Source organism: Oncorhynchus kisutch, linkage group LG11, assembly GCF_002021735.2.
Source record: "Oncorhynchus kisutch isolate 150728-3 linkage group LG11, Okis_V2, whole genome shotgun sequence".
Taxonomy (NCBI): domain Eukaryota; kingdom Metazoa; phylum Chordata; class Actinopteri; order Salmoniformes; family Salmonidae; genus Oncorhynchus; species Oncorhynchus kisutch.
In genome coordinates, this window is record NC_034184.2 from 37,156,507 (window position 1) to 37,181,270 (window position 24,764).

General features: G+C 40.7%; 1 protein-coding gene across 2 annotated transcripts in view; it reads right to left on the reverse strand.

The window, feature by feature from the left end:
- Window positions 1-24,764, reverse strand: part of LOC109899715 (apoptosis-stimulating of p53 protein 2-like) — a 56,002-nt gene that overhangs the window by 23,732 nt on the left and 7,506 nt on the right. Inside the window, exons 2-9 of one of the 2 annotated variants that reach the window (XM_020495183.2) lie at window positions 16,604-16,751; window positions 12,650-12,763; window positions 9,729-9,799; window positions 9,045-9,146; window positions 6,542-6,701; window positions 6,229-6,410; window positions 4,664-4,828; window positions 4,362-4,403 (exon numbers count right to left, since the gene is read on the reverse strand). In XM_020495183.2, the coding sequence (XP_020350772.1) occupies window positions 4,362-4,403; window positions 4,664-4,828; window positions 6,229-6,410; window positions 6,542-6,701; window positions 9,045-9,146; window positions 9,729-9,799; window positions 12,650-12,763; window positions 16,604-16,751 (984 nt within the window). The remainder of the gene's footprint in view (window positions 1-4,361; window positions 4,404-4,663; window positions 4,829-6,228; window positions 6,411-6,541; window positions 6,702-9,044; window positions 9,147-9,728; window positions 9,800-12,649; window positions 12,764-16,603; window positions 16,752-24,764) is intronic. The other variant, XM_020495184.2, reaches the window with a different exon arrangement.

A 24,764-nucleotide genomic window follows, 5' to 3' on the forward strand; every position in this document is an offset into this window, starting at 1 on the left:
GCACTGCAGATTGGAGGGAGGTCTAATGGCATAGAATGTGTTTTGCTTAGTATAAACTTTCATCCAAAGCAGTTTACAAAGCAGACTATTTGTGACTCGTTTCAGGAAACTAGGCGTATGCCGTACGTCACTACTTCACAGGAGTGGCATTTGAACGTAAACATTTATTTTTGATCAGAATGCATTTTTTTGGGCAGAAATGCCTTAATAACAAAATTGTATTCCATCCATAAATATGAAAACAATTATTAAATTACGAGCCTAGTTGGTTTAGCCACGGATAAATACAGAAACCTTCCTGCTAGCCATGATTGGCTGAGATAATGAATGGGCGGGACATGTCGAGAGATGAGTTTGGATTGGTCTGCCATGTAGCATGCTTCTGTCTATAACATGAGTGTTGACAGTCTTTTCTACCTCGCTGTTTTTGAAAGATACAAAGTTAGCCATTGAGAACTACAAAGGTTTCTACTTTCCTCAACAACATTGATGCCCTGAATTTAGCTGGCGCTATCGACAGATCAGTTGGAAAAAGTGATGGGCTACTTTCTGCACACACCACGGTCAATGTGAACCGGAGTGACTTGACACAACGCTGGTCAAACAATATGTAGCTACAAACAAAATGGAGTTAAATGGTTCCAGTCTGCCGTGAAGCATTCATCGATGAATACGGGTAAGAGTCTAGCTATATTTTCAGATATGTTTATAATTTCGTCAGAAAGTTGTATTTATTGCAAGTTAAAGCATACTGTTAGTTAGCAAGGAAACGTTAGCTTGCTCGCTCACTAGCTAACATTACTTGTATGATATGTGTAGTAATATTTTTTAAATCCGAAACCCATTTGCATTATTAGTTATAGCCTAATGTTAGCTAGCTAAAATTGAACCTACTTTGTTAGCTTTAGCTGCCTGCAAATTCATACTACATCTATGACAATGTTTGTATGACTTGGGATTATGCAGGTTCGTTGATTAGCTAGCTACCTAGCTAGCTACATGTCTAAACAAAAAGACTCCACTTCAAATGGATTATTACATGACCCATCAAATTAGCCAGGTGTGTCTGGGGTTGATTGCGGCCATCTACTGGATTTCATGAACATGTGTACATGTCTAGACAAGTGTAACCCATCCATTTAGCTAGATGTGTATGGGGGGTGGTTATAGCATTTCCTTCAGATGACCCATCAATTTAGTGTGTCGGGTAAGCGTCATCTATTAATAATAAAATATTTATAAAATATTTTTATCTGGACACTTCTGTTTTTGATATTGCTACTATGCAAGTAACCACTTCACTGTACCGCTGACACCTGTATCCTGTGCATGTGTGAAATTAACATAGATTTTATTTGATTACCACATGGCCTCACATGTGAATCCTTAAAGAGTTGGGTGGGGCTTAAGAGGGTGTGAACGATACTGAATGGGTTTAGACAAAGAGATCTCCAGTAGGTGTACCAAAACATTCAAGGGACATTTTCTCAAAAGTGGGGTTACAAGTTTATCAACTTTAAAACCAGAATTACTTTCCCATTGTCCCCAACTGCAGTGTACGATATACCATGCTCTAGCTCTGAGTTTATTTTATCTAATGTAAAAAAACAACAACTTTCTAATGTTGTTACATAAGACCGAATCAAGGCAGTCGGTCACATTTGCACATATACAGCTTAATATATACTTTATGACATTCTCTATGCAAATACCATATGAACCAGGGAATATTGTGATCCGTATCATGCACACTTTTAAGGAAACATTTTCAACTTCATCATCTCCAGCACCATACCAAAATGTGAAAATGGTGTGTTTCTTTGTTACGTAAAAAAAAGAAGAGGTTAAGTGTTTCTGATGACACCATCTGTGTGTCACTGCATCCTGTGATTTAACCAACTATGAGTAGGCAAAGGTTAGCAGTAGTTGGTTAAAATCACATAATACACACCAGATGGTTTTCCGATGACATTATCTAAAAACACTTTGTGTGTATCTTTATGACTGCAACACATAGAATCCTGGCATTTTCACATAATATTATGTTGATGTTTGGGTGGTGCAGGAGATTAACATTTGGGAAATGTCCCTTTAAATTATAAAACTTGGATTAGTAGGCATAAAGTTACTCAACTGGACAGATAAAGTGCCTTCAGAATGTATTCACACCCATTTACTTTTCCCACATTTTGTCGTGTTACAGCCTGAATTTGAAATGGATAAAATTTAGATTTTCTTTGTCACTGGCCTACACACGCACAACACTCAATAATGTGGAATTGTGTTTTATGACGTTTTTTACAACTAAATTGAAAATGAAAAGCTGAAATGTCAACCCTTTGTTAAGGCAAGCCTAAATATGTTCAGGGGTAAAAATGTGCTTAACAAGTCACATAATAACTTGTGTGTGCAATAATAGTGTTTAACATAATTGTTGAATGACTACCTTAACTCTGTACCCCACACATACAATTATCTGTAAGGTCCCTCAGCCATGCAATGAATTTCAAACACAAATTCAACCACAAAACACCAATACCTACAGTATTGGTCGATGGATAAAAAAAAACAGATATTGATTATCCCTTTGAGCAAAGTGAAATTATTAATTACACTTGGGTTGGTGTATAAATACACCCAGTCACTAAAAAGATACAGGTGTCCTTCCTAACTCAGTTGCCGGAGAGGAAGGAAACCGCTCAGGGATTTCACCAGTTTATTGGCTGTGATTGGAGAAAACATCAACAACAGTGTGGTTACAAAGTGTTATGTTTGGGGAAAATCCAATACAACACATTACTGAGTTACACTCTCCATACTTGCAAGTATGGCGGGGGCTGCATCATGTTATGGGTATGCTTGTAATTGTTAAGGACTGGGGAATGTTTGATGATTTTTTTTAAAGAATGGAGTTAAGCAGGGGCAAAATCCTAGAGGAAACCTGGTTCAGTCTGCTCACCATCTGACACTGGTAGATTAATTCACCTTTCAGCAGGACAATAACCTAAAACAAAAGATCAAATCTACACGAGTTGTTTACAAAAACTTAACTTTGACTTAAATCTACAAGAAAATCTAAGACCTGAAAATGATGGTCAAGCAATGATCAAAAACCAATGGCAGAGCTTGAATAATTTTCAAAGGAATAAAATGGGCAAATGTTGTACCTTCCAGGTGTGGAAAGCTCCTTAAGACCCAGAAATACTCACAGCTGTAATCGCTGCAAAAGGTGCTTCAACAAAGTATTGACTCAGGGGTGTGAATACTTATGTAAAGTAGATATTTCTATATTTCATTTTCAATACATTCGCCAACATTTCTAAAAACATTTGTTCAGTTTGTAGTTATGGGGTATTGTGTGTAGATGGGTAAAAAAATATATATATTTAATTAATTTTGAATTCAGGTTCAACAAAATGTGGAATAAGTCAAGGGGTATGAATACTTTCTGAAGGCACTGTAAATCTAGACTCCCCACATTAAGTTAGTTTGATTGAGATTCAACATGATAGAGTTATCAAGGAGGAAAGTAAAGGCTGTTGGCTATTCATTTGACAGTGGTTTTGTTTCTCTATTAAAATACTATTAAAATTAAAATTGCCCACCACATGAAACATGTAAAATCATAATAAATTATGCCTGGAATTTACGAACATAATTTAAGAATTTGAGTGCCCGAGCAAATCATCCACAACCACTCTGAGATTCCATTTGACAAACACTCCTCGCCCTTACATGTTGTTGTAGTACACTAATAGCTACAGCAAATCTCATTTGTCCAGACAATTTCCTCACAAAATCTTTCAAAGACAGATGAAAAAGTTCCATGTTTACATAGATTAAAAAGTGCAATGGAAACCACAGGAGTCAAAAACAATTCAGAGGAAGAGGGGCAGAGAGATACCAGGCAGTGATACCATCTCCTCTGGCATTCCTGTCTGTCTGCCTGCCTAAGCTTTAGTCTCCTCCCCTCTCCTGGAGTTGTTTTTGCCAAGTTGGGCTGAAGAGATGGAATGTTGTGTGTAAACTGAGATAGAAAAATCAAACCCGTGACAAGAATCAAAACAATGATTCATTCCATGCCATTCATGTCCTTCAATCCTGATCTTTGGGAGCCACCGGGGTGCAGGCTTTTGCTCCAGCCAAGCACTAAAATACCTTGATCAGGTGTTAGTACTGGGCTGGGAAAAGCATCTCCCCACTATGTGGGTCCCAGGGATGAGGGTTGAAGAACGCTGAATAGAGAGAGATTGAAAAAGTGAACTGTGGAAGGAGATATCTGAGTGTATTTCAGTCCTGTGAGTCAGTGATTTGTTTGTCAGTGCAGAAAGGCAACAAGAGACAGGTTTGAGGCGTCTTACTTTTTTGATAGAGGCCGGCTCTGAGGGCCAGGGCATCTGGGGCTTTCAGAGGTAAACAAAATACAGTTGTGTTTATACTCTGCAGCCCCAAGGGGGCGCTCAGGTTATCAATTTTGATAGGGTGTGCTTCACGATAAACATTTCCATTTCTTTCACAAAGTCTTGAGATGTCAAAGTAGTAGTTCTGCACTCATCTGTGCGCATGTGTGTGTGCGAGTGCACATGTGTTTGTGCGTGTACAGTATGTGCGCATGCACACTATGTGTGTGTGTGTGTGCGTGTGCGTGTGTGTGTACACTCACAGGCAGGTTCTCTTTCTGCTGCAGAGCGGCCTTCTTCTTCCAGAGGCGGTCTCGGAGCTCACTGACCCTTTTGTCCATAGAGGCCACCTCCAGGTTGCGCTTGTTCAGACTCTCTCTCTGATGCTGCAGCTTTGAGTTCTGCTCCTGGTTCAGCTTGTTACGCAGCTAGAGGGGACAAGAGATGACATGTCAGAGAGCTGAACTAGGATGGAGGACAGGGTAGAGTACATACAATGCGCCATCAGAAGTATTCATACACCTTGACTTATTCCACATTTTGTTGTGTTACAGTCTGAATTAAAAAATTGCTAAAATGTATTTTGTTTCTCACCCAAATTTACTGAAAATTAAATACAGAAATATATGATTTACATGAGTATTCAGACCACTGAGTCAATAAATGTTAGAATCCCCTTTAGCAGCGATTACAGCTGTGAGTCTTTCTGGGTAAGTCTCTAAGAGCTTTGCACACCTGGACTGTACAATACAATTGCACATTATTCTTTTTTTAAATCTTCAAGCTCTGTCACGTTGGTTGCTGATCATTGCTAGACAGCAATTTTCAAGTCTTGCCATAGATTTTCAAGCCGTTTTAAGTCAAAACTGTAACTAGGCCACTCAGGAACATTCAATGTCGTCTTGGTAAGCAACTCCAGTGTATATTTGGGCTTGTGATTTAGGCTTTCCTTCTGAAAGGTGAATTTGTTTCCCAGTGTTTGTTGGAAGGTAGACTGAGCTAGGTTTTTAGGAAGGACGCCTGTATGTTTGTAGTGACTGAGTGTATTGATACAGCATCCAAAGTGTAATTAATAACTTCACCATGCTCAAATGGATATTCAATGTCTGCTTTTTTTTGTTTTGTTTTACCCATTTCCCAATAGGTGCTCTTCTCTGTGAGGCATTGGAAACCTCCCTGGTCTGTGTTTGAAATGCACTGCTTGAATGAGGGATCTTATAGATAATTGTATGTGTGGAGTATAGAGATGAGGTAGTCATTCAAATATCATGTTAAACACTCTTATTGCACAAAGAGTGAGTCCATGCAACTTATGTGATTTGTTAAGCAAATTATTACTCTTAAACTTATTTAGGCTGGCCTTAACAAAGGGGTTGAATACTTATTAACTCAAGACATTTCAGCTCATTTTTAATTAATTTGTAAACATTTCGAAAAACATTACTCCACTTTGACATCATGGGGTACTGTGTGTAGGCCAGTGACCAAAAAAAGAAAATAATAATCGCAATTTCATTTTAAATTCAGGCTGTAAAATAGCAAAATGTCGAAAAAGTCAAGGGGTGTGAATACTTTCTGAAGGCACTGTATGAGGTCATGAACCAGTGGTTCTGATGGCTCAGTTGATTAGTTAGGGCATGGTAGTAGAGATAGTTCAGGGTTTGAGTCCCACACAAGCCACATACAAAATGTACGTGATTTGAAATCAGACATGGGCTAAATAGCCTGCATATGTAAAACACTTTCTAACAACTGAGCTCCTGGGATTTAGTTCAAGTACAATGGAATTTTCAATTGTCCCTCATCTGCAAACTCCAATCATACACACCTGTAGCTCCTTGTAGAGGAGGTCCAGTTCAGCCACAGAGCTCTGGTTGTCGTGGAAGGAGTCCATCTTGCCGTTCTTGAGCATCTCCAGCTGTCTGCTGAGCTCCTCCACCTTGGACACAGCCACCACCAGCTCCTTCTGCTTCTGTTGGAACAGACTGTTCATCTGCTCTATCTCCTCCACTAAAGACGAGAGAGAGGAGGTTAGAACCAATCGATCAGTCAGTCATCCTACACAAATCCACCAATCAATTCACCGCTCAATCAATCCAAACAACCAATCCCTTGCCCATTCATAGCAGCACTGTGCTCACCTAGCTTGCCGTTGCTGAGGCGTTTTTGCTCCACCTGGCCCTTGAGGGCCCGGACCTTCTTCAGCCTGGTCTCCTGGTTCTCCACATTCTCCTTGAGACGCTGCAACTTCTCCTGCTCGGACGCTTGCTGCTGCTGCCTCATGTAGCGCAGACGCTGCTCCTAAAGACAGGAGGAGTAGAGAGGAGAGATTGCGTTATTAGTGTTTTTGCTGCCTCTGCTGTGGCTTCAGGTAGCAGACACGGCTCCTGTGGAGGGGAGAGTAAGAGAAAAGAAAGAGGATGGTTACGGAGGCCTGTTGTTTTATAAACCATAGCAGCTGCTCTTACACCTTCCCCGAACAAAGTCATTTTTTTACTTCATCATTTAATTGACAACCTACTATACAATTGTACATGTATGTACATTTTGGTGTATCTATGACCTGTTTTCATACAGTACCTGTCATTGGATATAATTGAACATTTGAATATCACTACAGTCAATGTTTAACAACATTGTGCCATAAACGTGACATGTATTTCCTGAGAAAGGTCATACTTTAAAACAGTGGTGTATTTTCCAGCAAGGCATGTTAACTTGGCCGCTCTCCTGGTTGATCAAATCAAATCTATATTTATTCTTACAGCACATTTCAGACATGTAATGCAGTAAGGCATGGATGATATGCAGAAAATAGTCAAACTAAAGAAAAACCCTTGAATGAGTAGGTGTGTCTGAACTTTTGACTGGTACTGTACATGCCAACTTGCTCTCTCAGAATAGCATAACGGACCTGCAACTTTGACTTTCTCCACTTCCACTCTGCCTTTCTGCAATTTCTCTTAAATTGATTAGTTTCCTCACTCATCCAAGGGGCTCTATGTTTGGATGTGGCCTTTTTCAACTTTACTGGAGCTATGGCATCAATGGTTGCCCTTAATTTGATATTAAAGTGATCAATTAAATCATCACAAGAGGAAGGTGGAGTATTGTTCATACACTAAATATCTGCAGCAACTTCAGAGGTAAGATAGCGTTTCTTAATTAATAATGCATTCAGTATTATCCTGTGCTATGGGCATCAAGGTAGTAAAAAATACACATTGGTGATCAGGTAAAGCAACAAACAAAAGAGGACATGTCAAAAGAAAGCCCCTTGGTAATAACCAGGCCTTGTTTATGGGTGGGCACAGTAACATGTTGGATAAAGTCCATAGAGCTCAAAAGATTCATACGTTCAATGTCCTTGGAGTCAGTCTCTTTGTCAACATGAGTATTAAAATCACTCAAGACAATGACTTTGGCATAGTTCTTAAGGACAATAGACAATAGTTCAGATACATCAGTAAAGAAAGTGGGTTAGTGCCTTGGCGGCCTATACAGGGTGATGGCAAGTACAGGTGGCTGACATTTAAACAGTAAAACATGATGCTTAAAACACCCAAAGTTGCCAAAACGAAATGTCCTTACAGCGGAGGACATTAGTAAAAATAGAGGCTGACCCCACACCCTTTTCTGTTAGAATATGAAAAGCTGTAGTCCGGGGGGTAAGATTCAATAAGAGCAGCACAACAGTCTGATGACAGCCATGTTTCAGTGAGACACATGCAATCAACTTTGACCTCAGTAATGGAGGTCATTCACAAGAAAAGGTTTTAGTTGTGATTGCTCTAACATTTAAAAGCGGCATATTCAATGAGTGTGGGCCACTCTGCCTCGAGGGAACCAATGGAATAACAACCAAATTATTAATGTTTACAACCATGTTTTCTGACAGCCTCCAATCTATCAAAATGGTAGGAGATGACAGTTTTCATAAACTCACTCGGAACCCCAAGCCATAAGACTGCTAAATGGTAAAATAATGGTTACCCAAACTATCTGCACTGACCCAACGCACACTCACTAGACTACTGTATATGCTGTATATACACACACACACACACACACACACACACACACACACACACACACACACACAGCTCCATTGTGCATTGTATTTTATTCCTTGTCTTACTATTTTATTAAATGTTTTGTTTGTATTATTATTTTTTTACTCTGCATTGTTGGGAAGGGATCATAAGCAAGCATTTCACTGTAAGGTCTACACCAGTTGTATTTGGTGCATGTGACATAACATGTTTTGATTTCCCTGTTTGTTACCTTCTCCATCACTCCACCTGCTCAAGGCCATCCCATGAACCAGATGCTTCATCAAAAGGGTTATCTTGCAATCTCTTCCCATTCCTTAAAAAATACAATTATCTCCCTGATAACTCCCCTTCTCAACTTTTCTCTACTTTGTCTTTAATAGTCCCCTCCCTCTGTCTCACCCCATCTCTGTTTTTCAATCTCTCCATTTATTTCCATCACTTTACCCACCCTCTTTCACTTTCTCTTGCTCTCAGCATCTCCCTCTTTCATCTGACCCCACTTGCTCTCTCTTGCTTTCCTTCTTCATCCATGTCTCATTAGCCCCTTTCCACCCCCCTCTCTTTCTTTCTACCCTCCCTCCCTTATTACCTTGGAGGCGAGGAGTTGTTGCTGTGCATCTATCTGCTGCTGCTGTCTGGCAGCCATTTCCTGCAGCTCAGCCAGAGTCATGTCCATCCGTGGGGCAGACACCTGCACAACAGACAGAGAGTCAGTTACACACGCCAACGCACGCACGCCAACGCACGCACGCACACACACACACACACACACACACACACACACACACACACACACACACACACACGAGAGTTGGTAAAGTAAGACAAACACTGAATAGTCTATGTACAAACACCCTCTCTCTCTCTCACTCCAAACCAAGAGAAATATGTGTTTTGCATCTGTCAGGACAGGCCTGAAGCCAAGTAGAACAAGTACAGTCTCTGCATGTGGGTAAATAGCACAAGCTCAAATATAGGGATTTCTTTTTGCGCGATTGGTGACACAGGAGTAACCAAACCCGTTTTTCTCACTCCTTGTTTTTGGAAGCTATAGCTGTTACAGGTTCAAAAGTCTGAAACTAACACCAGCATACCAAGAGCAGGGAGAGTAAATGGTCAAACATATCCCAGTCTAACGAATCATAGGATAGGAAATGTACATGTACACTCTGCAATTAGCAACTGTATACTGCACACGGTGAGTGACTGAATGAAAAACTGTTTTAAAAAGGTCTCCAAGTGTTTGTCTAAAGTCAATGGTTTCTGAACTCACCCCGTTCTCCATCCGTCTATCTGAGGGGCTCTTCACTCCATTCCTCTTTGAGTCTGATCCTCGGGAGCCACCTGAAACACACCAAAACCTCAGTCAAAGACACTCGGAGAGAAGAGTAAAGTAGCAGAAGTTTGGGGACTGTAAACATTAAAAAGCCACCAAGTCTGCTTAGGACACTATGAGAAACTCTCGCAAAGTGTTCATTGGAATTACAGCTGATATGAGTGACTGAAAAAGCGACTGCTCACTCAGATACCATACACTGACACACGTTCTGCAAAAGGTTCCTTCAGCTGGAGAGCAGGGTTCACAAGGAGGTTACACAAACACAGACTGGCCAGCATTAGCAACGAGCTAAACCACTCAGCCAGCACAAAGAGATCAGTGTCGCCAGAGACAGGTCATAATCTCCAAATTTACTACAGCACTCTGGGTTTCTGAGGAGCTGCTCATGGAGTCAAAATGTGTGTGGGTGGGTAAGTTTTAGGGAGCCAATGAACCTGATCTAATCCCTTTAGCACCGGCCCAAGATAAAGCATTTACCAAGTAACTTAAATAAAAGTTTTGGACAACCTCTGTTACAATCATGGGCTATGCCTGGGGACTACTCTGGGGCAAAATAATACGCTAAAACTAACTCTGGACAAATAATTAGCCTACAAGGTAATGATATCACATTGGCAAATTAACTTAATAGGCTACTTAGTTAACTTAATGGAGCAAATAGCCATCTCTTTTGGTAGCTAGCTAAGATCATTTTATGAGAAAGAAGAAAGGAGATGGGGGGAAAAAAAGGCTAAGCCCTCTCTATAGGAGAAAACAAAATGCTTAGTTAGCGGATTGTATCACAAGGCTAACTAACAAGGCTAACCATCTCTATCGGAAAGAACGCAATGTGAGCCAACTACGAAGACATGGCCTAAGTACAAACAAGCTAACAGTGTGGGGGGAAAAAAAGAATAGGCTAAAATGTCAAGAAAGGAAAACAGCCATCTAATCCCAGAGCCAGATCCAAGCTGTGAGGGGTCAAGGGCTTAGTAGTTACGCAACGAGGGGCTGAGAGGATCCCCACCAGAGGACTAACTCATTTATAGAGATGTGATTTGAACACCCCTTCACAATGACAGCCCTGGAGCATTAGGTCAATGAAGGCTTGTCTGGAATTTGAAGACTTGTAATAGCAATCTGTAGGCATATGTGGATCAAGGGGGTCTTAGGCTTCTGTTGTACAATCCATGTCTTGTGGGGAGGGAGGGCCATCCGAGTTTCTACTTTCTAACAACTTGTCACGTAATTGATAACAGGGCTGTGTCTTTACACCTTCTCTTGTGTTCATGAACATGTGTATATACAGTACAGGTCAAAAGTTTGGACACACCTACTCATTCAAGGGTTTCTTTATTTTTACTATGTTATACATTGTAGAATAATAGTGAAAACATTAAAACAACACTTATAGTAACAAAAGAAAAAGTGTTCAATAAATATATTTTACATTCTTCAAAGTAGCCACTCTTTGCCTTGATGACAGTTTTGCACACTCTTGGCATTCTCTCAACCAGCTATACCTGGAATGCTTTTCCAACAGTCTTGAAGGAGTTATATGCTGAGCACTTGGCTGCTTTTCTTTCACTCTGCGCTCTAACTCATCCCAAACCATCTCAATTGAGTTGAGGTCGGGTGATTGTGGAGGCCAGGTCATCTGATGCAGCACTCCATCACTCTCATTCTTGGTCAAATAGCCCTTACACAGCCTGGAGGTGTGTTGGGGCATTGTCCTGTTGAAAAACAAAATAATAGTCTGACTAAGCGCAAACCAGATGGGATGCCGTATCGCTATAGAATGCTGTTGTAGCCATGCTGGTTAAGTGTGCCTTGAATTCTAAATAAACCACTGACAGTGTCACCAGCAAAGCACCACTACACTATCACACCTTCTTCTCCGTGCTTCACGATGGGAACCACACATGCAGAGATCATCCGTTCACCTACTCTGCGTCTCACAAAGACATGGCGGTTGAAGCCAAACTCATCAGATCAAAGGACAGATTTCCACCAGTCTAATGTCCATTGCTCATGTCTCTTGGCCCAAGCAAGTCTCCTGTTCTTACTCATGTCCTTTAGTAGTGGTTACTTTGAAGCAATTTGACCATGAAGCCCTGATTCACACAGTCTCTTCTGAACAGTTGATGTTGAGATGTGTCTTTTACTTGAACTCTGAAGCATTTATTTGGGCTGCAATTTCTGAGCCTGGTAAGTCTAATGAACTTATCCTTTGCAGCAGAGGTAACTCTGGATCTTCCCTTCCTGTGGCGGTCCTCATGAGAGCCAGTTTCAACACAGCACTTAATGCTTTTTGCATCAAGATTGACTGACCTTCATGTCTTAAAGTAATGATGGACTTTCATTTCTCTTTTCTTACTTGAGCTGTTCTTGCCATAACATGGACTTGGTCTTTTGCCAAATAGGTCTATCTTCTCTATACCACCCCTACCATGTCACAACACAACTGAGTGTCTCAAACGCATTAAGAAGGAAAGAAATTCCACAAATTAACAAGGCACACCTGCTAATTGAAAAACATTCTAGGTGACTACATCATGAAGCTGGTTGAGAGAATGCCAAGCGTGTGCAAAGCTGTCATCAAGGCAAAGGGTGGCTACTTTGAAGGATCTCAAACATAAAAATCGATTTTGATGTAACACTTTTTTTGGTTACTACATGATTCCATATGTGCTATTTAATCGTTTTGATGTCTTCACTATAATTATACAATGTAGAAAATAGTTTAAAAATATATATTTAAAAAACCTTGCATGAGTAGGTGTGTCCAAACTTTTGACTGGTACTGTATGTGTGGTGTGTGGCATGCTTTTGTTCTTCTGTATCCATCTCATCCTGTTAGGTGGTTGGGAACTAACCTGATTCTCTGCTGGGTGCTCGGTCATGACGCAGGAAGAAGCGCACCTCTGCCCTGTGCTGTCCCCAGCGCTGAAGCACGTCCAGCATCCGCTCCCCATCTCCTACAGGTCGCTCTGATGGGGGAGTGGAGGTGGGGAAGAGAAGAAGGGGTTAGACTAGAGAACACACACACACAGGTTTAGGATGTTATGGAATCGAGTTATTGTTTCCCCAAGCACCACTAAACCATAACAAATCATTGCATCCCCCCCAAGATTTGGAAATAATGACATGGGCACCTCCTATAAAATTAAAATAAATTAAAAAGTTTAAACCCACTATCATCCCCAAAAAAATTCTAACCCTGCCTAGCAGTATGGATGTGTTTTATGTCATTAATTTAAAGTGACAAGAGTAGAAAAAATGTACACGCATGCGACTGCCAATCCAGCATCCATACATTGGACAAACATACATCTATAAATGTTAGTAATTTAGTCTCAAAAGAAAAGCAGTCGATGTGTGTCGTGTGACACGTGTCGTGTGGTTTGTGAATCCGATCAGACCACACTGACTGACTGGGGGAGGCTAGTCTACATTTTGAGGATTTGATGCATTTAATCAAGACATAAGTAGCAAAACTTGAAATTGTGTTTTTTTTTATACATTGGATAAAAGTAGAGACTCGGAGATAGAAAATGGAACATCATACACTACAGCTGAGGAACACTGGGAAAGTCATTCTGCTTTGAAAGTTGAAAAACATGTAACCCACTTTTGAAAAAAATGCCCTTTGTCATGATTACACAGGGAGTCCTGGAAGCAGGTGCAGAAGAAGAGTTTAATAACAATGATGAAAGGCAAATTAAGAAAACAGGAGCTGCGTACTGAACATGAAAACCAACCAATACTGCCTGAAGACTGAGGCTACTGAGGGCTAAATAAAAGGGGAAGTAATCAAGGTACAGATTAAGTCCAGGTGTGCATAATGATGGTTGCCAGGTGGGAATAATGTGGGTTGCATAACTGGTATATTTTGACGCCAATAAACCCATCCGTTTGAACATGAATTTAGTATATGTCTATCTAGCAAACCAGGCAACAAAATGCAACTTTCTAAGCAATGTTTTGGTTTGTTTCTAGCTTGTTAGCTAGCTAGCAAAATGTTAAGTTAGCAGGCTAGCCAGTTCAAATAATGACCATATTATATAGCTGACAACGTCTTAACTTCAGCTAATTTGTATTCATTATTACAGGAAAATAACCTCACAACAAGATCATTATTTGCAAGTTGATAGCAAGCAAATTACAGAAAATAGCTAACGGATGTGATCATGACGAAATAAAAGCAGGGCATTCTCCCGGAGAATTTTAGAACTTGGCCTAAGGTGGTATCCTAATGGGAAGGTTCCTGACTTTTACAGTGGCTAAACCAACTAGGCACGTAACTGTAACAACTGTATTTGTATTTACAGATGGAATACAAGTTTCTTATTAACTTCTTATGGCTGCAGGGGCAGAATTGAGTAGCTTGGATGAAAGGTGCCCAGAGGTGCCCAGAGTAAACGGCCTGCTCCTCAGTCCCAATTGCTAATATATGCATATTATAAGTATTGGATAGAAAACACTCTGAAGTTTCTAAAACTGTTTGAATGATGTCTGTGAGTATAACAGAACTCATATGACAGGCAAAAACCTGAGAAGAAATCCAAACAGGAAGTGGGAAATCTAAGGTTGGTCGATTTTCAACCCAGCCCCGATTGAATACACAGTGGGATATTGGTTATGTTGCACTTCCTAAGGCTTCCACTAGTCAACCGTCTTTAGAAACTGGTTTGAGGATTCTACTGTGAAGTGGGACCAAATGAGAGAGGAATCAGTCAGGTCTGCCATGAGCTGACCAATCTCTGACCATGTGCGTTCACATGAGAGGGAGCTCTGTTCCATTGCACTTCTGAAGACAATGGAATTCTCCGGTTGGAACATTATTGACGTTTTATGTTGGAAACATTTAAAGATTGATTCCATACATCGTTTGACATGTTTCTACGGACAGGAATGGAACTTTTTGACATTTCGTCTGTAACTAGGGAACGCGCTTCATGACTTTGGATTTGTTTACCAAACGTGCTAACAAAAGTAGCTCTTTGGACATAAATGATAGACATTATCGAACTAAATCAAACTTTTAATGTGGAACTGGAATTCTGGGAGTGCATTAAGATGAAAATCACCAAGGATAAGGGAATATTTATAATGTTATTTCTGATTTCTGTTGACTCCAACATGGCGGATAATTGTTTTTTTTTTTCTGAGCGCCGTCTCAGATTATTGCACGGTTTGCTTTTTCCATAAAGTTTTTTTGAAATCTGACACAGCGGTTGCATTATGGAGAGGTATATCTATATTTCCGTGTCTAAAAATTGTATTTTCATCAACATTTATAATGAGTATTTCTGTAAATGATGTGGCTCTCTGCAATATCACTGGATGTTTTTGGAACTAGTGAACGTAACGCGCCAATGTATACTGAGATTTTTTTTATATAAATATGAACTTTATCAAACAAAACATACATGTATTGTGTAACATGAAGTCTTATGAGTGTCATCTGATGAAGACCATCAAAGGTTAGTGATTAATTGTATCTCTATTTGTGCTTTATGTGACTCCTCTCTTTGGCTGGAAAAATGGCTGTGTTTTTCTGTGAGTTGGTGGTGACCTAACATAATCGTTTGTGGTGCTTTCACTGTAAAGCCTATTTGAAATCCGACACTGTGGTGGGATTAATAACAAGATTACATTTAAAACAGTATAGGATACATGTATGTTTGAGGAATTTTAATTATGTGATTTGTTGTTTTATATTTGGCTCCCTGCACTTTCACTGGCTGTTGTCATATCGATCCCGTTAACGGGATTCCATTCATTAGAAGTTTTAAGGCAGTTCCCGTTCCAGAAGACATTTCTACCAAAAAACGCATTCTGATTTAAAAAAAAAACATGTTTATATTCAAATGCCTCACCAGTGAAGTAGTGACATGTGACATACGCCTAGCTTCCTGAAACGAGTCACATTTTCACTTCATGTCCCAGAGAGGTGGTACCTCAGGGAAGGACAAAGATATGTTGTTGATGTTTTCAGCTGAGCTGGTTCTGATCCAACAGGCCTATTAGTCAACCACTCCAACCTTTAACACCCTCATCCATCTTCTCTTCATTATACAGAAGTACTAATCACATAGTTGATTATTGCACAATGTAGTTAGAATGTTCCAACCACATCGATCATGTTGTCACTCTTAACAAAAAATGACAGGCAAAATAATCAGGTCATTACACACTAGGGTAGGGCAGTATCCAGATTGTCATACCGTTTCTGTATCATACCGGGGCATACGGTATTACCGGAATTGCACACAAGGTGTGCTAATGTTTTTGACGAATAAAACCATTTAGGCAACAGGGATCTTGATCCAGGAGGCGTTTGAATGTCTCTGCTGTAACCAATAAGCTTGATCTTGACATCTAGCCACTTAGCTAGCAAGTTAGCAAACCAAATAATTTAGGAAAAAAAAACAGTACAAACAGTATATCTTCCAAGCCTAGAACGCACAGACAGTTTCACATCAGTGCAGACCGCAAAACAGTGTGCAACTGTTTATTTTAGGGAATAACACACCCAGCTTATTAGCAACAGAGACACAGACAAAGTTGAGCTCTTCAGTAGAAGCATCAAGTCTGGTCAGTTGGCACACAGTCAGCACACCTCTCTTCTTTGTGTGCTTTCCAAAATAGTATTTTGTCATATGCTCTTGAAGTTTGATTAGAAGATCAGCCTAGATGTGTTTTCCTCAAGTAATCACTAGATCATAGGTATTGTTACTGGTCCAGGTTCCTTATTTCACAGGCCTCTACAGGTGTTAGTTGTCAGATTGACAGGCATCTGCAGGTGTAAAGGGGAGAATGCTCACCAGATCCGCGCCACATCTCAGCCAGGTGGCATTCTGTCTCTCCGGGCTCCTTACACAGCTCCACCACGTCCCGGCACAGAGTATCCGGGGTAACGGGCACCTCGGTAAAATGCTGGTCATTGTTACTGAGGTACACTGTCAAGAACATCTGGGGGGCAGAGAGAGACAAACACAGGATATTAACATGATGACATACTTTAAAAGAGATTCCCAGTATTTTTGTATCGTTTTTAGCCAGTAGGTCTGAAAGTAGTCCTCACGAACCAAAATAATGGAAAAACAATTAAATTAGGGATAATTAGTATATTGAAAGCAGGGGCTTCCACACAGGTGTGGTTCTTGAATTAATTAAGCAAATAACATCCCATCATGCTTAGGCTCATGTATACAAATTCTGGGCAGGCCATCTTCATAATAATCTGAGATCTCTACTGCAGCCCTCATCCTCCACGTACAACACCCGTTCTGCCAGTCACATTCTGCTAAATGTCCTCAAAGCACACACATCCCTGAGTCACTCGTCTTTTCAGTTCGCTGCAGCTAGCGACTGGAACGAGCTGCAACAAACACTCAAACTGGACAGTTCTCTCAATCTCTTCATTCAAAGACTCAATCATGGACACTAACTGACAGTTGTGGTTGCTTTGCGTGATGTATTGTCTACCTTCTTTCCCTTTGTGCTGCTGTCTGTGCCCAACAATGTTTGTACCCTGTTTTGGGCTGCTACCATGTTGTGTTGCTACCATGCGGTTTTGTCATGTGTTGCTGACTTTTTTTATCTAAGGAGGCCTTTTGCTTTTTGGTAGGCAGTCATTGTAAATAAGAATTGGTTATAAACTGACTTGCCTACTTAAATAAAATTTAAAAAATTTAAAATATAAAGAAATTAAAATAAAATATACAAATAATGGATTGGCTTTATATAGCGTCTTTCTACCTACTGAGGAACTAAAAGTGCTTAACATTGTAATTTTGACCATTATTTTGGCTTCCATGGCTATGCTCCCATAGGATGACAATTCCCAGATCCACAGGGCAAGAGTGGTCACTGAATGGTTTGAAAACGATGTCAACCATATGCCATGGCTGTCTCAGGTAACAAATGTAAACCCAATTGTATGCTTATGGGAGAATCTAGAGCGGTGCTAGAGATAGTATTTCCACCACCATCAACAAAACACCACATTTTGGAATATCTCGTGGCAGAATGGCATCGTATCCCTTCAATAAAATTCCAGACACTTGTAGAATCTATGCCAAGGTGCTTTTAAGCTGTTCTGGCTCGTGGTGTCCCAACGCCCTACTAAAGATACTTTAAATTGGTGTTTCCTTTATTTTGTCCGTTACCTGTGTGAGCGCGCACACACACAGTGCAAGTCAAAAGTTTGGACACACCTGCTCATTCAAGGGTTTTTCTTTATTTTTACTATTTTCTACATTGTAGAATAATAGTGATGACATCAAAACTATGAAATACCACATATGGAATCATGTAGTAACCAAAAAAGTATTAAACAAAATATATTTAAAATGTGAGATTCTTCAAAGTAGCCACCCTTTTCCTTGATGACAGCTTTGCACACTCTTGGCATTCTCTCAACCAGCTTCACCTGGAATGCTTTTCCAACAGTCTTGAAGGAGTTTCAACATATGCTGAGCACTTGTTGGCTGCTTTTCTTTCACTCTGCAGTCCAACTCATCCCAAACCATCTCAAATGGGTTGATGTTGGGTGATTGTGGAGACCAGATAATCTGATGCAGCACTCCATCACTCTCATTCTTGGTCAAATAGCCCTTACACAGCCTGGAGGTGTGTTGGGGCATTGTCCTGTTGAAAAACAAATGATAGCCCCACTAAGCGCCAACTAGACAGGATGGCGTATCGCTGCAGAATGCTGTGGTGGCCATGCTGGTTATGTATGCCTTGAATTCTAAATAAATCACTGAAACTGTCACCAGCAAAGCACCCCCACACCTCCTTCTCCATGCTTCACGGTGGGAACCACACATGCGGAGATCATCCGTTCACCTACTCTGCGTCTCACAAAGACACACAGTTGGAACCAAAAATCTAAAATTTGGACTCATCAGATCAATGGACAGATTTCCACTGGTCTAATGTCCATTGCTCATGTTTCTTGGCCCAAGCAAGTCTCTTCTTTTCATTGGTTTCCTTTAGTAGTGGTTTCTTTTCAGCAATTTGACCGTGAAGGCCTGATTCACACAGTCTCCTCTGAACAGTTGATGTTGAGATCTGTTTGCTACTTGAACTCTATGAAGCATTTATTTGGACTGCAATCTGAGGTGCAGTCAACTCTAATGAACTTACCCTCCGCAGCAGGGGTAACTCTGGGTATTCCTTTCCTGTGGCGGTTCTCATGAGAACCAGTTTCATCATAGCGCTTGATGGTTTTTGCAACTGCACTTGAAGAAACTTTCAACCTTATTTTCCAGGATTGACTTTTTCCAGATTGACTGAATTTCATGTCTTAAAGTAATGGACTGTCATTTCTCTTTGCTTATTTGAGTTGTTCTTGCCATAATATGGACTTGGTCTTTTACCAAATAGGGCTATCTTCTGTATTCCACCTCTACCTTGTCACCGAATAACTGATTGGCACAAACACATTAAAAAGGAAAGAAATTCAACAAATGAACTTTTAACAAGGCACACCTGTTAATTGAAATGCATTCCAGGTGACTACCTCATGAAGCTGGTTGAGAATGTCAAGAGTGTAGAAAACTGTCATCAAGGCAAAGGGTGGCTACTTTGAAGAACCTCAAATATAAAATAGATTTTAATTTATTTAACACTTTTTTTGGTTACTACATGATTCCATGTGTTATTTCATATTTGTTGTGTGTTCACTATTACTCTACAATGTAGAAAATAGTCAAACTAAAGAAAAATCCTTAAATGAGTAGGTGTGTCCATATAAACACACTGAAAATAAAAATAAACATTAGGAACACCTTCCTAATATTGAGTTGCACTCCCTTTTGGGTCTTACAACAGCCTACATTTGTCAGGACATGGACTCTACAAGGTGTCAAAAGCATTCCAAAGGGATGCTGGCATATGTTGACTTCAATTCTTCCCACAGTTGTGTCAAGTTGGCTGGTGGACCATTCTTGAGACACATGGGACACTTGAGCGTGAAAACCCCAGAACTATTGCAGTTCTTGACACATTCAAACCAGTACGTACACCTGACACCTACTACCATACCCCATTCAAAGGCACTTAAATATTTTGTCTTGCCCATTCAACCTCTGAATGGGCACACATACACAATCCATCTCTCAATTGTCTCAAGGCTTTAAATTACATCTTTAACCTGACTCCGCCATTTCATCTACACTGATTGAAGTGGATTTAACAGGTGACGTCAATAAGGGATCACAGCTTTCACCTGGATAGTCTGTCATGGAAAGGGCAGGTGTTCTTAATGTTTGGTACACTAAGTGTATAGTGCATTCGTAATGTATTCAGATCCATTCACTTTTCAATGTTTTTGTTACATTACAGCCTTATTCTAAAATGGATTAGATTGTTTTTCTCGTCAATCTACACACAATACACCATAAAGACAAAGCAACAACAAAAAACAGTTGACATTTTTGCAAACGTATTAAAAATGTTAAACAGAAATAACTTATTAACATAAGTATTCACACCCTTTGCTCTGAGACTCGAAATTGAGCTTAGGTGCATCCTGTTTCCATTGATCATCCTTGAGATGTTTCTACAACTTGATTTGAGTCCACCTGTGGTAAATTCAAATGATTGGCCATGATTTGGAAAGGCACACACCTGTCTATATAAGGTCCTACAGTTCACAGTTCCCATAAGAGCACAGATGTGACGCTTGGCATTCAGGCCAAATAGTTCAATGTTGGTTTCATCAGACCAGAGAATCGTGTTTTTAGGTGCCTTTTGGCAAACTCCAAGCAGGCAGTCATGTGCCTTTTACTGAAGAGTGGCTTCTGTCTGGTCCCTCTACCATAAAGGCCTGAGTGGTGGAATACTGCAGAGATGGTTGTCCTTCTGGAAGGTTCTCCCATCTCCACAGAGGAACTCTGGAGCTCTGTCAGAGTGACCATTGGGTTCTTCGTCAACTCCCTCTCCCTCGATTGCTCAGTTTGCCCGGGCTGCCAGCTCTAAGAAGAGTCTTGGTGGTTCAAAACTGCTTCCATTTAAGAGTGATGGAGGCCACTGTGTTCTTGGGGACCTTCAATGCTGCAGAAAAATGTTTTGGTACCCTCCCCTGATCTGTTCCTCAACAAAATCATGTCTCAGAACTCTAAGGACAATTCCTTCGACCTTATGGCTTGGTTTTTGTTCTGACATGCACTGTCAACAGTGGGACCTTATATTGACAGTTGTGTGCCTTTCCAAATCATGTCCAATCAATTGAATTTACAGGTGGGCTCCAAGTTGTAGAAAAATCAAGGATAAACAATGGAAACAGGATGCACCTGAGCTCAATTGAGTCTCAGAGCAAAGGGTCAGAATACTTATGTCAATACGGTATGATTTTTTATTTGTTATAAATTAGCATACATTTCTAAATAACTTTTTGCTGTGTCATTATGGGGTATTGTGTGTAGAATGCTAGGGATTTTTAAAAATTTGAATAAGGGTGTAATGTAACAAAATGTGGAAAAGTCAAGAGGTCTGAATACTTTCCGAAGCCACATTGTTCAAAGGAGTGGGCTCCACACACGTCACTGCATCTCAATGGTCTAAAATGGGTTCCTGTCCTTGTGTGGCTTTATGTGAGAGCACCAGAACGGTTAGAGCAGATTCCAAAAAGGCATCAACTACATTCCATTCACCTATTCTGTCTTTTCAGAACACTGACATTGTCCTAACTAGGTAGCCATACTTCTAAGAGTCCATTCTAACCATAAATGTTCTCTCTTTTTAAATATGCAGGTGTAAGTCATTAAAAGCAACCGCCCAATACAAACAATTAAAATCACTGCTGATGATGCAGATAATCTAGGTGGTCCAGACCTAAACCAGTAACTTTGGTAAATTAGGACGCAAAAGTACACTTTATAAAACAATTATGTAATAAACCATAGCTCATGCTTGGCTTACAACAGTAGGGTGATGGGGGGTGTTGTAAATGAAAGGGTCACAGTGGTTTCAGTGATTCACGCCAACCCTACAAAGTACCACCCCAGATAAAGAGAAAGGGTTAACAATGACAGACAAATCTTTCACAAACGTCACCTAAAAGGGGAGCCCCCTGCCCTCATTAAGTTCCTCAACACTGAATAGTTTTAGTTGCTGTTGTTATTTTGTCCTGGTCCTAGATCTGTGCTTAGAGCTTATCCAAGATCTGTGCCAAATATCAGGGATCAGCCTTTGCTTAGAAGGGAAACCTCAACCTCGAGCCAGCACTCCACTTCTTTACATGCATTTCACTACAACATCTGCTAAATGTGTGTATGTGACCAATAAAATTAGATTTTTGAACCACTGGACTACAGTGTGTGTGGATCATTCAACAGCTCTAGGAGAGTAGAAGCTTCAGCTTTGTAGGAGGGGTTTGCCAGATTTGCTCTGCAAGGTTTCAAATAACAGTGACCCAGATACATGATCGTTTATGGCTGCTTGGTTGTTGTGTGGGGTAACAAATCATGTAAGACAAGCATGGAGTTCCCTTTGACTCTTCAATGCAATAGATTAGCACTTTTTTACAGGAGGGCTTTAAATCCCAACAGGACAGGAAAAGTCACCCAGAAATCACTACAGGCAGCAGTTGACAACATCAGCTCGTGCAAAGAATGTAGGACATCCAGAGGACCCTGTTAATGTTAGGAGAGAGGGATAGGGAGGGGGGAGAGAGTGAAATGAGAGAGAGAGAGCGAAAGAGTTGTGACATAAGGTAAAGCCCTCTGGGGCTCAGCACTAAAGTTAATGATCCAGACAGACCATGCCATTGCGCTCTCTTTCAGCCTACACTGGATGAGTTGGCACTTGGTGGCTTCCGCTCCTGACCTTCATCCACCTCCCTCCATCTCTCCCTCCCTTTCACACAAAATACATTGTATGTAAATATCACGAGAGAGGAAGAGAGGAGTGGTGGATACTAAAAATATACAGTACTGCATATTATGGCCCATTTGTTGCCAACAAGTAGCACATACAGTTAACTTGCCAAATTAAAGGAAACACGAGTAAACGAGGGAGACAAAGTATATTGAAAGCAGGTGCTTCCACACAGTTGTGGTTCCTGAGTTAATTCAGCAAATAACATCCCATCATGCTTAGGGTCATGTATAGAAATGCCCAGTTACCCATTTGTTTGGCTACCATGGCTAGGATAGATCTGTGACTTTCAAAGAGGGGTCTCAGGGTAGCCTAGTGGTTAGAGCGTTGGACTAGTAACCGGAAGGTTGCAAGTTCTATTCCCTGAGCTGACAAGGTACAAATCTGAACAGGCCATCATTGAAAATAAGAATTTGTTCTTAACTGACTTCCCTAGTTAAATAAAGGTTAAAAAAAAGGACCATAGGGGGTTTAAAGGATGTGTGTGTCTCAATCACCAGATCAACCAAATTGAACAGTTACGGGAGATTCTGGAGCAGCACCTGAGAAAGCACTTTCCACCACCAACAAAACACCAAATTATGGAATTTCTCATGGGAGAATTGTGTCACATCCCTCCTATAGAGTTCCAGACACGACCATTTATGCCAAGGTACATTGATGTTGTTCTGGCAGCTCGTGGTGGCCCTATTATGTCAAGTTGTTAGCATTTCCTTTATTTTGGCAGTTACCTGTAAATTCCATTTATTTTCTCAATGTCCTGATGAAACAATTTTCTATCACGCACATTCTCTCAGGTCAACATGATCTATAATAATGCTGAAGTTAATAGAAATGCTAGAGCAGAACGGGAGAGTGAAAGTGCAGTAGAAAATTGCACTAAAGTGTGGAGAGTGGTGCTGAGACTACCCCAGAGCTCATTAAAATATGAATTAATGCCACAGCCGGAGAAATAAGCACAGGTCAATAAAAACCTAATGAGTCGATTAAGAAATAACAAAACAGGATAACAGCTGTTTAACAAAGCAGAGCAAAACATATAGACACTTTCACCCAAGCGAGAGTGCAGCAGCTACAGCATCATCGTAGATCTCCAGTAACACACAGGCCAAGGGTACCACGTGGCCTGAATGGAGAGAAGACACTTCAGGGACAAACACCTGCACAGGTCAGCAATCAGGAGCAATGACTAAGATACAATAGTTATACACTATCAAAATCATAGCCTAGTATATCAGCCCTGAAAGTGAAGGTTTAGTTTCAGTATCACAACCAAAAAAAGGGGGGTTGGAACCAGATGCTGTGCTGCATTACCCGCTTGAGGAATATGGATGGTTTCTAATAATGTCCTAAAAGAGTGTGCCCGCTGCCAGTCAAATTATAGATAGCAGGTGCACACAATATCCTGTTGTGACTAGACAGGCATGGGTCTGTCTGATGAAAGCCGCTGGTAGCAGAACATCAAACCCTGTCTGTCTGTGATTCATTTTATGAAAGCACTTCTGAGAGCAGGAGAGCAGCCACAGCTTATGACACTACCATACCCTCTCAACACACACACACACACACACACACACCTTGTAGAGTCATGATGACCTAGCCCAATGGGATTGAGGTATTGACTGCCCTGATCTGAGATCAGACTGGTCTACTCCCAATCCTAACGTTAACCATTAAGGCAGATTGCTGGGGGAACGGCTTATCAGGCGTTTCCAGTTGTTTAGGCATGCTTTCAGATCTACTGGGTTTAAAATAGCCAATTACAAGAAGTAGGACGAGGGCAGTGTGTGTGTGTGTGTGTGTGTGTGTGCCACTCCCACTCAAACAGAATTAACACGTTACCTACGACACATGTGGTGCTGCAAGAGAAATAGGATTTGTGTAGGCTACACTGTCCCGCAAAATAAGGGTCAATACTACTCTATGTTATTCTCCTTTAGTACAAAGTCAATATCTTATTTTGTTGAGTTACCATGAGAGAAGGTGAGGGGGGGGGGGTATCAAAACTGTCCCCTTAGCAGTTTCCATTATCAGATCCCCAGGACTAAACATGAGGCACAGTAAGAGCTATAGACTTCAATGTCAAAGTAACTAAAG